General features: G+C 37.9%; 1 protein-coding gene across 1 annotated transcript; it reads right to left on the bottom strand.

Moving 5' to 3' along the window:
* Positions 1–811: 811 nt before the first annotated feature.
* On the bottom strand, positions 812–9,324 carry LOC139622147 (hydroperoxide isomerase ALOXE3-like). Its single transcript, XM_071479333.1, has 14 exons — positions 8,999–9,324; positions 8,035–8,239; positions 7,863–7,944; positions 7,604–7,726; positions 7,407–7,510; positions 5,797–5,969; positions 5,483–5,626; positions 5,102–5,305; positions 2,854–2,940; positions 2,543–2,709; positions 2,262–2,383; positions 2,032–2,132; positions 1,761–1,931; positions 812–1,551 (listed from the first exon to the last, which is right to left on the bottom strand). Exons 1-14 carry the CDS (start codon positions 9,143–9,145, stop codon positions 1,372–1,374), a joined length of 2,010 nt encoding a protein of 669 aa, XP_071335434.1. The 5' UTR covers positions 9,146–9,324; the 3' UTR covers positions 812–1,371.
* Between the last annotated feature and the right edge of the window lie 4,052 nt (positions 9,325–13,376).

Here is a 13,376-nt window from a genome sequence, read left to right as displayed (position 1 = left end):
CCTCTGAATGCATAGATACTCCCTGTGGATATTTGTTGGTTGAGTAAAAGCAACAAAAGAACAGCAGAGTGAAGCCTAAGTGTTAGAAAAGTAAAGGTTAAGACATCTTAATGGTTATCCAAAAGGAAGGAGCATGTATTTTTTTTAATTATGTTTTGGGAAGTTAAGGAGCTTGTGTAATGCACTTTTCCCATTATAAGTAAGGATAGGAACATTGACTTAGGAACTATTCATCTGTAATGATCTGTAATTTTTTTCTACATCAGCTCCTAACCATAATTACCATAGTTACCAAACAGTTAAGATGCAAGTTAGGAAGTTTACTATGTACTATGAAGTTAGTCATCAACTGGCTCAGTTAACCCAGGGTTTTACTTTCTAGCTATGAGCGTTTTCATGTGAGAGAGACAGAGTTGTTAATTACAAGCAGAAGCATCAGAACCATGAATAAAACACTCAATTTGATATGAGATGAAACACTGATACCTCCAGGTAAATCCAGTTGTAGTGACATCTCTGATATTCAACAAAGTAACATGTAAAAAAAATAGAATTGAAAAGAAACACTGGAAATAATTTCCTATTTTCAAAGTCAGGCTAATGATACGCTGTAAATAAGTACAGGAATTATTATTAGGTTCCTTACCATCATCAGACAAAAGAGTATTTTGAACTCGGTACAAAGTTAGCTCAGTTCAGATTAGTGTTAAGTTACTCTTTAAAAAGATGTTAAAATCCATAAAAAATGGTAATGTGGTAAAACTGAAGGGCCATTGCAGATCTGAACAACTAAAAGATGTCATGGGGATGATTAGACAGATTAGACCACCTTTATTTTGATATTTTAGGTGAAGAGTTCATGCATTTCAAAAAACCACAATCAAACACTTAAGTTTGAACCCCACTTTTAAACATGAAAAAAGGGATCATAATGAGCAACTATCAGTCTGTGCGGTGTGTGTGTGTGTGTGTGTGTGTGTGTGCGCGCGTGCGTGCGTGCGTGCGTGCGTGCGTGCGTGCAAATTTATCTAAACTTTATCTAAATCTAATTCATCACTGTCCTCCAGGTTTGAACACACAGTAACTCTGTTTCAAGAAGTAATAATATCTAGATATTAATGTAATACGTTGTAGAAGTCTGAAGCAACAAAATCAATGGCAGGAAAGTACACAAATTATTCTCCAAATGTTTAAGCTGTAACTTCCTGTACTTCTAATTACGTTGCTGCTCAACATGCAACACCTCTGTCTCTAACACCTCACCTATTGTATACAGTTAAATACAAATACTACACCTCCCAGCATGCAAGACAGGTGTTGCAAAAAGCATTGACACAATCAGCTAACACAGAATGGCTCCCTCAGGCTTTCTTAAATAGTGATACTGTTCTCTATCTGAGAAGGGTTCAGATATGTGTAGGGCACTTCAAGCTGTGAGTTCCTTGTTGTAATTTCTTCACTGAGGTCGGACAACTCTGCTTGAAATTTCTTAATCATCTGCTTTGGTGCAGGCTCATCGAATCGTTCCTCAGGGTATGCACCTAAGAGGACCTGCCAAAATGAAATATATGAGACAGAAAAGTAGATTTACACATTATTTTGTGGTACAAAAATGTCACTTGGGTAGGCCATAATGGTATTTTTTAATAATAATAACAACAACAACAACAACAACAACAATAATAATAATAATAATAATAATAATAATAATAATAATAATAAATTTAATTTATTTAAGTATTTATTGACAACAAACTTACCACATCAGTGTATTTTTCTGAAAGCAGCCAAGCCATTGCTGCAAAGCTGACAGTCTCTCCAACATTTGGGAGGGTCTCCAAAATTGTCTCCATGCTTGACTGCCCCTTAGTGGTTGGAGGAGGTTTGCGCAGCAGGAGTGAGCCATTGGGCACCCAGGAGTGGTAGTCAAACTAGATAATGAAAGAAGCTTCAATATGTAACAATGAAGTTTTTTATTTGATTCAACATCACTGCGTATTGTATTTTCCTGCTTATATACTCTTGCCTCACCTGTCCATTATTGACTGCAGCATGCTGAGCTGTCACTGTGAAGATCACCATGGTGATGAATCTGATCACTTCCTCTACAGTATTAAAGCAACCTGGAAACCCTGTTGGCAGCAGCACCATTATCAGTTAATCTTTGGTATTCACCACCTGCTTTGGAAATGTGATTATAGTATAGGCCACTATATATTTAGATTATGTTAACAAATTGGGTGAGAATGGGGGTTAAATACCTGAGGCTTTGTTTCCCAAGAAGCCATGGGTGAATATCTCACTGATCCATTCCTGCAGCTCACTGTCTCTATGGACCTCACTGTCTGAGGGATAATAGTACTCCACTATTGCCTTCACAAAGCTGGTCAACACAAAACAATAGATTTTTAATTTCTATATATTTAGATTTGTCTGTGGAAAACAGAAAGAAAGACAGTACTCACCGGAAAACAAGTCTTGAACCATCAACACCCCCCACATACACATACCTGTAAGTTGTTGATCATAAGTCAAAGGTTACCTGTTGATGATGTCCCACAGCTTCAGTCCATCATCTCTGTAGTAGAAGTTGGGGATTAACTCCAGTCCTCGTGCAGTGATGTTCTCTGGCAGACAGAGAGAGCTGTAGGTTGTTTCAGAGATGGCCCTTCTCATCAGCTCTACCAGCCCCTCATATCCAAGTGAACTCTGATAATCAGTTATACAGAAATGTTTACATCAAACAAGTTTCTTTAATAAGTAAAAAAATGGTGAAACTCAGTTTCGCAATGGTTTAATATAATTGGAAAAGTCAGTCTATTCAAAGGGTGTAAAAGAGTCAAAGAGCCTTACAGTGTTCAAAACCCCATCAGTTCCAAACAGAGATTTGCGGCCTCCAGTGTTTATGTAGAGAGTGTACTGGAAGTGTGGAATCAGCAGCTGTACAGAAAGAGGGCATACAGTGTATTTTTTCTTTTACAAGAGTCTCAAACATGTTTGTCACTTTATAAGTTATCATATATTTAAAAAGTGGTTGAAAAGTTATACTCAGAGGGGCATCTCCATCAATAGAGTACAACAAAGGACTTAACAGCATCATAAATGTGACACTGGCAACATCAAGTTATGTGAACAATTAAGAAATGTTTTCTTACTTCCAAGGAAAAGGTAAAGTAATAAAATACATCACACATCATGGCAAAAGGGGAACCAACAAGTTCAAACAAATGCTGGGAAATATAGACCACAAATTATTTTATTCAAATAGTCTGGTCAGATTCAAAGCTGACTAACTTTTAGAAGAATGTGTTTGATGCTCTCAGTGAGGTTTTTACAGATGTAACTCTAAAAGACTTTGAGAGAAGGGCTATAAGTAGTCACTGAAAACTGATCCGCCTTAATAGCATGTATGAGTTACAAGCGAGGAAACGAGAAAATAACATACAGTATGTGACATGGTTTACAAAATCCAAATAAATATTGTTGGGTATCATTTGGATTTTAATAATTCTGATTCTAATTCAGACTCCTCCCATAAATTCCTGCAAGTGTGAGTGCCGCCCTGAAATAAGTTTAAAAACACACAATCACTGACTGAAACATCTCGTAGGTTCCGACACTTAAGAGGAATCTCGGCTGGCAGTATACATTACAGTATTTGTAATCTGACACAAAGTTTGCTAAAATCACACAGTTTTTAGCAATTTGATCAAGTATAGCTAGTTTGCTGTTCAGTTGTTAAAAATACATCAGGTTATTTATTGTCACATACCTAAACTGAGGACAAGGAGGTGTGAGACATTTGTTGATTTGTGAAGATTTTGCCATGTTAGTAGTGCATCCCCTCTTGTACGAAATAAATTTGCTACCTACCATACTGGTAGACTAAATGTCTCCTGGCACTGAAATTGAAATTAGTAACAATGAAAGGAACTGGTAAGCAGAATCGATATTAAAATTTCTTAATGATTCGTTTTGAATTGGAAGTTTGGAACCAGTTCTAATTTGAAACCGTTCTCTATGCTCAACCCTAGTCATAAAGAGGTGGAGTCTTGTGATGGGGCTCCACTCTGCATGTACACATACTTGTGTGCACCTTCCAGCAGAGAAGCAATGCCAGCACCTGTTGAAAAACATTCCACCTGTAGGCAAAGAAAGAGCTGCCTGAGGAAATCAGGTCAGCAGAATCAATTACCTCTTTAAAATCGCTTCTTAAAACATGCTTTTATTGGAGCGCTTTGTTTTAACCCAATTTTTATTAACTGCCCTTTTGCCAACAACACTGTAACGTGTTTTATTTGTTTATTTGCGTATTAGTCTTTCATAAATTGTTTTTATGATGCGCTTGTTTTGAAGTAGTTGCATTATATTAAAAACTTTGTAATTTGGGTTTAGAAAAGTGCTCTATAAAGATGATGTTGATGATGATGATTAGAAGCAGAGTCCCAATCAAACGCTGAGTCCCTTTTACTGGTCTGGTGTGGCTGCACATTTCTTAAAATACACGCAAGTCTCAGTTAGATGCCTGGTTCTGTGGATATATTGTTGCAAGAGTGGACAACGCTCTCGTTCAAAAACCATGGCAGGAAAGAGAAAAATGTATGACATGAAATTTAAATAATCAGTTATTGAATTTGCTGATGCAAATAAAGGTTTAAATATCTGAGGTAACCTTTGGCTGTCATCCTTTCTAAGGTCAGGGTGAGGGTAAGCTAAAGGTATTTTGACATTAGTCTCTCTCTCTCTCGCATGCACTCTCTCTCACTCTCTCTCTTTCTGTCTTGCTCTCTCTATGTGCATGAGGTTAGCCTAGATGCGCTGTCTCTCAGAGCTAGATCAAATAAATGATTCGTGATATGTTATTTGATAGCCTGGTAATATTTATACAAGTAATATTCATACTGGTTTAATTAATCAATGTGATAGTTTTTCCCATCTTTGCTGTGCACAAGTTTTGTCTGTCTCCTCTCTACTATTAAGTCCCTTACAAAGACATAAAATGTCTTAAAAATATCTGAAAAATCTGTCAGTACAAAGTCAGATCATCAGCTCAGATCATGGGAACATGAAAAAGTGCAGCAGCTCTGCTGTGCAGTTGTACCTTGTAGAGGGGATGAATCACAGGGAAGCAGCGAAGAGTGGCCATGCTGTAGACCTCTGCCAGGAAGTGGGTGCTCATGAGGTGATGCACTGCTTCATGATCCATGATATCTGCATTTTTGATAAACATCTTGGCTAGCAGCCAGTCTGTCTCCAGGTCACAGGGCAGAAAGATGGGGTTCTCCTCAGAGGGTTGTTGATGTAGCTGGAATATAATATAAAAACATACATTAATTTGTATATAAAGTAAAGTAGTGCAACAGGACTTCTGAAAAGATACTTATGTATATACTAATGTAATATTTTGTCACGACATCAATGATTTTACCTAAAAGGTATACAGTATAAACAATGTCACTGATCCACTATATCAGTGAAATACCTGTATGGCAATTGGCATCAGTTTGTTTTCTGGGTTCAAGTAGAACAAACAGAGACCAGCGGTCACATGCAGAGGTTCACCATTGTAGTCTCTAGCAGGTATTCCATCCATCTTCTTTTGGTCATAGAGGAATATATTACCGTTCTGTATGTGGAGGAAAGACAGAAGAAAGACATGTTTATGGCATCAAGAGGCAGCACATATTTGTTATATGTCAGGGACTTTCCACTGTAATTTAAGTACAGGCTTTAAATGTACAAATTGTCTCCCAGAGAAAAGACTATTAGCCATTTGAAGCCACTCTCTTTTCATACCTCCATTTCTTTCTGCAGAGAGCTACCCTCTTCCAGAAATGGCTTCACCATCTCCTCTGTGACTGGAAAGTTCGGGGGAAGCTCTGAGCATTTCTCGATCACATTGGGGTTAAGTGCGTTCAGAAACTGGGATCCATAAAAGTCGTCTTCCTTCCAGTGCTCTGTAACATACTCTGGAAGGACAGCAATTGGCAAATATGATGTACAATGTCTACATTGTTTTTCATTGTTCAGGTTTGAAATACATGATGATATGATAATTAAAAACAAGATTATTGGTTTGTTCTTCAAAGGTTTTTACTTTGTATAATCTTTTGTTCTTTGCAGCATCTTTAATTGAACGTCAGTAACATTGTTAGCTCATTTGAACAGATTACATTGCAGTGTGTTGACATTTGAGATGGAATGCAGTCAGACCCTTCATAAAAGATCTGGCGCTTGCAGGGCTTCGGTTTTTGCAATTATGTTTTTTTTTGTAATCATCAAAGCTTTTTTAAACAAAACATATTTCAAGTCTGCAAACATTTCCATTCATAATTATAGTAAATAAATTCACCAAATGTATTTTTTGGGAAATTTTATTTATTACTAGACAGTGTTTATTGGATTTAGATCAACACACAATGGCAAATTAATTCAAGAACTAAAAAAGAAGTTGAAAAGAATTCAAAACAGCTTTTTTAGGGATAGAATATTTGTTTTTCCCCTATTAATACAAATTATATTATATTCAAACAGATCAGAGATGTCTTATTGCTGAGTTCTTCTTCTTAGCTTCTTACTTAGTCCTTCATGTGTAATTGTTGTCTTTGTGGGAAAATAAACTGTAGTGATGTAAATAATGTTCCTGAATATGGACTGAAGAACACATGAACTGTTCAGCATTTTACTCAGCAAAGTCATCCAGTCTATCATCCAGTTTCACAGTCTGTTGGTTTTGGTTATATGGAAATGAAGGGAGAACTGATTTGCATGCTGTAGTTTGACAAATACAGCAATGAGGTTTATCCAGTTCCACAAAGTGTTAAGCTGCAGTAGTACAGTTTATGCACCAAAAACATCTCAACAATCTGCTCATTTCTGATTGGACTGTTCCACATCACTTGTCAGTTAACTGATGATAGTGTGTCTGTGTCTGCCAACTGCCAATATGCTGTCACCTGTTACTATGAAACTATGACAGTGACTTTACAGTGGTGTATAACAGAAGAAAGACATGTTTATGACTTTAGTGGTGTATAACACCATTACCAATACAGCTGTTCCTGGTCTCTCTCTCTATTCTCCTCTCTCCTCTCCCCACCTCCCCTTTTTCTCCTCCTAAACCCAACCGGTCAAGGCAGACGGCTGCCCACCCTGAGCCCGGTTCTGTTGGAGGTTTCTTCTTGTTAAAAGGGAGTTTTTCTTCCCTCCTGTTGCCAAGCGCTTGCTCTTTGTGGGAACTGTTGGGTTTTTCTCTATAACAAAGTAAGGTCTCGACCTTACCCTGTAAAGTGCCTCGAAATAATGTATATTATGATTTGGTGCTATACAAATAAAATTGAATTGAATTGAATTGAATTGAATTGAATTGAATTGTATTGGGCAGCAAAACTGGAACTGAAATGTACCTGACATGGTTGTCTTTTTGTACCAGAAGATTTTTTTCATGTCTTCAATGCTTTCCCATTTTTCCATAGATCCGAGCAGCCCCTTAAGCTTCAGTTCAATACCACTGAAGTAAGATGGGGGGAAAAGGGGGAAACAAACAGAAAATGAGTATATTGGAACCTGATTGTGTAAATCTTAAATATTTATATAGACCCACATTATCCTTTTTGTCATAAGCGTTTCACTTGATTTGGACTTAGAGAAGCGGATTTCATCTGGGAGCTCCAATGGGTTATTGAAACTGTTGATGTGGGGTAGTCCTTCAGCCAGTATCTTCCATCTAAAAAAACAAATAAAAATGAACAAAGTAACAGAAAAACAGTGAAAACTATGAACACTCTCCAGATAGGTCTCTTGAGAGCATAAGTGCAGCTCTGAATACACACTGAATACACACTTATGTACTGCACACTTACTGGTACAGGCTCTTTTTAAGTGTCAGCTCTTTTTTCCGCTGGTCAGTCAAGAGGGGGTGGTCATCCTCAAAAACCTTCATGGCTGAGAGGTGAAAAGAACATTACAGCAGGGAAATTAAATTTTGTTAAAAGAAATAATATATTAGAAATATTTGGGGAATTTAAAGCAGACCTTTCCCTCCTCTCAGCTCCACCAGTTCTCCTCTGGAGATCCATCTGTAACAGGGGAAAAGAGTGACATCTCCCTCTGGAGTTGTCACCACTATTTTGGAACAGTACCAATCATCCTCTGGGAGAACGAAATAAGGGTCTTTCTCCACCTTGACCAGTAGAAGTTTCCCCAGAGATGAACTGGTTTTCATGGTGTAGGTTCCTGTCTGAAAATTAAAGTTAATATAACTATACTACAACTAACTACGTAACCAAACCAGAGTCACGTAAAGGCTTTTATATGGTAAATTCAAACAGCATATGAAGGAAAATAATACAAATACATTCATAAACATAATATGGAGCAGTTACATATGTACCGTATGTTCCTGTGTAGTATCTAACCACATTTAACCCAAAATATTTTATGGAAATTGTTATTATAATAATAAATGTAAAAACCATGAAAGTGTTCATTATGGTACACTCAGTGATAGACAACCATGACAGCTGGGTGATGAAAGAAAGTCACCCCTTGAACAAGACTTTGGCAACTCATTATAGGAAAATAGTGTGGCTCATGAAAAATATTTTATATTCTAAATGTACAAACCAAAAAAAGAAATTTGTTGTCTGAAATTTGTTTCAGCAGAAATTGGCTCTTCATACATTTGTGTTGAGCAAACTCTGGAATTTTGCTTCACTGCCTCACACAGTACAGTATCAGTCAATGTTTGGACACATTTTCTTATACACGTCAATGGGCAAGTGTGTCCAAACTTTTGACTGGTACTATATCTGTCTGTCTATCTATCAATCATATATATGATATATGTATGTGTGTGTGTGTGTGTGTGTGTGTGTGTGTGTGTGTGTGTGTGTGTGTATGTGTATGTGTAGAGAGAGAGAGATGTATGCATGCACAAACAACCTGGACTGAATATGAGAATCACTATATGAGAAATGTACAACTGGATTGAACTTACTGCCCCAGTTGTGAAGTCGGTGCCAAAGTTGTCCAACTCAGTTCGCTCACTCTGTCCTTCATTTCCAAATAAGGTGACAAATATGTGATCCCATGTTCCTGCATATTGCATGCCACCTGTTGTCACCTCTAGCTTGTACTCAGCCATGGTCACTCAGTGGATGCTGTTTTGGAAAAGAAAAAAGTTAACTGGCAGAGTTAATGTTCAAATACCCAGCAAAGGAAAGCAATACTGACATGTAGTTACCAGCTGCAACAGTGTGGCTGGTATTCTTTTTACTGTGTGTGTATTTGTGGGTGTGTTTGTTTGTGTGTGTGTGTGTGTGTGTGTGTGTGTGTGTGTGTGTGTGTGTGTGTGTGTGTGTCATAGGCTGCCTTTTGGGGAGAAATTTCAGACTAAAGACCAGTTAATTGGAGACTATATGCTTGTCCATTTGGAAACAAAAGCTGTGTCCTCAATTGGGAAAATGCTAATATTTTTTGGGTCAGTGGTTAAATTTTGGGTGAAGCCAGGGTTAGGGTTAAGGTATGTCTCCAGGAATTAATGCAAGTTCATGTAATGTTCCTAAAAGTGACCTGAGACAATGTGTGCGTGTGTGCGCATGTGCGTGCAAGCAACAAAACTGCAACAAAAGTGCTGCCTGCATGAAAGCTTTTTCATGTAACTTCATGACTAAAGTTCTTTAAAAACTTTATGTTGGTATTGTTTTCACCTTGTGTGTTCAAGTGTGTGTTCAAGTGTGTGTTTGTGTGCGCACGCGCATGTGTGTGTCTGTCGTCATGGAATAATGTGGTCCTGGACACACCTACTGTAGCAGGAAGTACCACAGAGGTGGTTTTGATTACTTTGGCTAGTCTTACTTCTCAACATATTGACGTTCTGACCCTTGAGTACTCAGTAGTCATTACTGCATTATTACATAGTACTCAGTACCTACTCACGGGTTGAACCACACCCATCTTCAAACTCAGACTTCATTTTGATCTCAGCTATATACCTGTAAAGTTTCATGACTCTATCTTACACAGTTGTGATGCTGTCGCAATCACAAAATCTTTCCACAGACAGAAAGATATATAAACATCAGCCAAAACACCAGGTATTTCCAGGACCATGTTTTGCCAGGATGACACACACACACACACACACACACACACACACACACACACACACACACTTGAACTTCTATCTTTGTTAAGACACTTACTGACATAATGCATTCCCTAGCCCCTTACCCAAAACCCTCACCTTTACAACTGAAATCCTAACCCTAACCCTATAGCAACTCTTAACCCTCAAAAAGCCTTTTAAAGGCGCATCAGGTGTGCCAGCCAAAATGCCCTCACTTTTCTAAAATGTCCTCATAATGTCTGAAAATACTATATTTGGTTCACACTATGTAGCATTAACTAGTTCACACACACACGCTTGCAGTAAAAACAGTTAAGTACTCATGGATTGGAGCATCAGCATATTGACGGTTGTGTGATCTCATTGCAAGTTGGTCTCTAGTTTACTTCTCTTCTCACAAAACTTGATTTTTTTTGAAAATCTGCAAATGTTTCATTTACCAAAAGCTTCTAATATTTTCTTTGAAACAAAAATATGTATCCTCAGGCATGCAAAAAGCTTGTTAACCCTTAATTTTGTCTAGTACTATCCTGCATACATTATTACATGTAAAATGATTTAATCATCTGCATCACACCATGAGGAACATTACTACACACACCTTAGGTTAGAGGCTGTTTTTACCTACCTCCTTGTCTTACAGCTACAGGTCCAACGGTTGTTTTCTGTGCTCTGAGCTCTGGCTTTCTGCCTCTTTTTCTACCCCTCATCCAGCCAACCCCACCCCCAACCATGCATTGCGTATCAATATGATTAACGGAGGAAACGTCAGAGATTCAGCCACATGTTTGAGCCTCAGTCAGACCCAGACTCAGTAGTTTTTGAGGAGTTTATTGTGCACCATGATGGGCAACTAGAAGACATATCAGAACAGAAAGAGTAGTTCATTTGTTATGTTGTTGTTAGCTTGTCACTGGTAGTGGCTGACACAGTGTTAGTGGCTGTGCTAATGCAAACTCTTGCTCTCTGTACTAACAAGGTTTTGATGACTGGTGAAGAAGTAGCGTGCATCAAGATGGTTAGTGATAGAGGAAACATCAGAGACTCAGCTACATGTTTGAGCCACAGTCAGACCCACACTCAGAGGAGTTTGTTGTGCACCAAAATTTGCAAACAGCTGACATATCAGAGTGGTTGGCGTAGTTAGCATCTTTTATTTGTTTATGCTGTTTGTTATCTTGCAACTGGCAATGGCTGACACAGTGTTGGTGGTTGTGCTAATGCAAACTCTAGCTCACTGTAATGACAAGGTTTTGGGTTTATTTTGCCTTCCCCTCGTCCCTGTAAATTTATGGGATTGGTTCCATTGTAATGATACGTCTGAAACCCTGGCTGTCTGAAGTTGTTTTTATGAGACTGTCATTGGGTCACTGCTGTTCCAAGGTGGAAATGTGCAGCCATGGCATTGACTGCTTCTTTCGCTCATGATATGTTTTGTATTATATAAAAAACATCATATGGACATAATTTATAAGGTTAAAAACTTGATTTTCATCAGAGGGGTTCTTTAAAACGGATGATTAAGAGGAAAATATTTGCAGTGGGAGGATGGCAGTTGCACTTCTTCATACCTTTTTAAGGTTGAGAGTTTTGTCTGGGCAAGACAGAGCAAGCTGGAAGCTATTTTCAATTTGTTTGAATTGGCATCATCCATACCCAGCTGCAGTGAATGAACTGTCCATATAATCAGACCAAAATCAATAAGGCCTTTGTCAAGTGTGGCCTCTTGCTAAATGACTTATGTCTTGTAAATGTAAAAACACCAAAACCATTAATGTTATAGTCTGACTCTCAATACTTTCCTGCTTCCCTGCTGTGTTGTGCCAGTGAAACATGGACCCAGTCAGCACCAAGTGCATTTGTTCCTTTTGAAGATGCAGACCTTAAAATTAAGTCAAAAATGTATAGTTTCATTTTTTTTCTTTTCTAAAACAGATCAGCTCCTATGTTTTTACACAGTGCCTTACTTAGGGACTATTTTTTGCCACAGATGAATCCACACCTGGTCCTGGAGTGGCAACACAACTTTACAGAAGCAGAATGATATGGGATCGCACAAGCCGCGATACTTATCAACATGTTGACATTCCAACCAATGAGTACTCGTTATTCATCACTACATTATTACATGAGCACTCATGGGTTGGACCCCACCCACCTTCAAACTCAACTTTCATTTTAATCTCAACTACACACCTGTAAAGCCTTGTGGCTGTATCTTGAATAGTTGTGATGCTGTCACAGTGGTAAAACCTGTTCACAGACATATGAACACCTGCCAAAGTACTAAAGACCACTTCTGGGGTAGTTTATGCTGTAATAAGTTTTTCATAGACCACATTTTGCTATGATGACACACACAAACACACACCTTTCTTACATTACATGAGTAGAGACCTGCATGTCTGTATTTTTTGTTCAGTTCTGTGTGTAGAACATCTACCAATCCTTGATTATTCAAAATATCATAGTATAAACAAAAAATATCACATGACTCAGATTCATGTTACAATATCAGACTCATTTAAAATCTAAACTTTTAATTAATAAGCAGTTTGCTTGCAATCAGTAGTGTGTATAACAGAACATTGTGCAATTGTAACATAACAAAACGCAAGGTAATAATATGATACAATTAATAACCACTTACTAATGTGGCAAAATTTAAAATGATCACAACACAAAGAATAAAGCACATCACACACAAAAAGCACATCAGGTAAAGTAATTTGTAAAGTGGGGCCCAGACTATTAAGAGTTGTGTGACTTGACCTTATTAGATTGTTTATGCCCCATTGCAGTGTAGGTAGTGATGTCAAATGGTTTCACTGCTCTTGGTCACATTGCCGTGACCCTACAGCAATAAACATGTCTTTTGTTCAGCCATTTCAATTTGAACTTGAGCACAATAAAGCAAGGAGGACAACATAAAGACATCAAATCAAATTGAAGTTGATCAGAGAGGTGAGGAGACGAGAGTGGGCCAAAATCCATGGTTTCTGTGCGGCAACTGCTCGTCTGTGCCAACCAAGAGGGAGAGTGTTTGCTGTACTGAGTTCCACTGTCAGCAGCATATGGATCAAACTCATTTCATGATAAACTTATACAAATATCAAAAAGTTTAGCAATTAGCAGTCACTACCGTTGCTTTATACATTATGAGAATATAAAATAAAACATACTAACAAGATTAACTAACATTGGATAAAATGTATTTCATAATGGCTAAAGGTATCATGTTTGAAAT

The sequence above is a fragment of the Trachinotus anak genome, unplaced genomic scaffold, assembly GCF_046630095.1.
Source record: "Trachinotus anak isolate AG129_WGS33_773 ecotype Australia unplaced genomic scaffold, CSIRO_AGI_Tana_v1 ptg000005l, whole genome shotgun sequence".
In the NCBI taxonomy this organism is placed as follows: Eukaryota; Metazoa; Chordata; class Actinopteri; order Carangiformes; family Carangidae; genus Trachinotus; species Trachinotus anak.
This window is presented reverse-complemented; position numbering and strand designations above follow the sequence as displayed.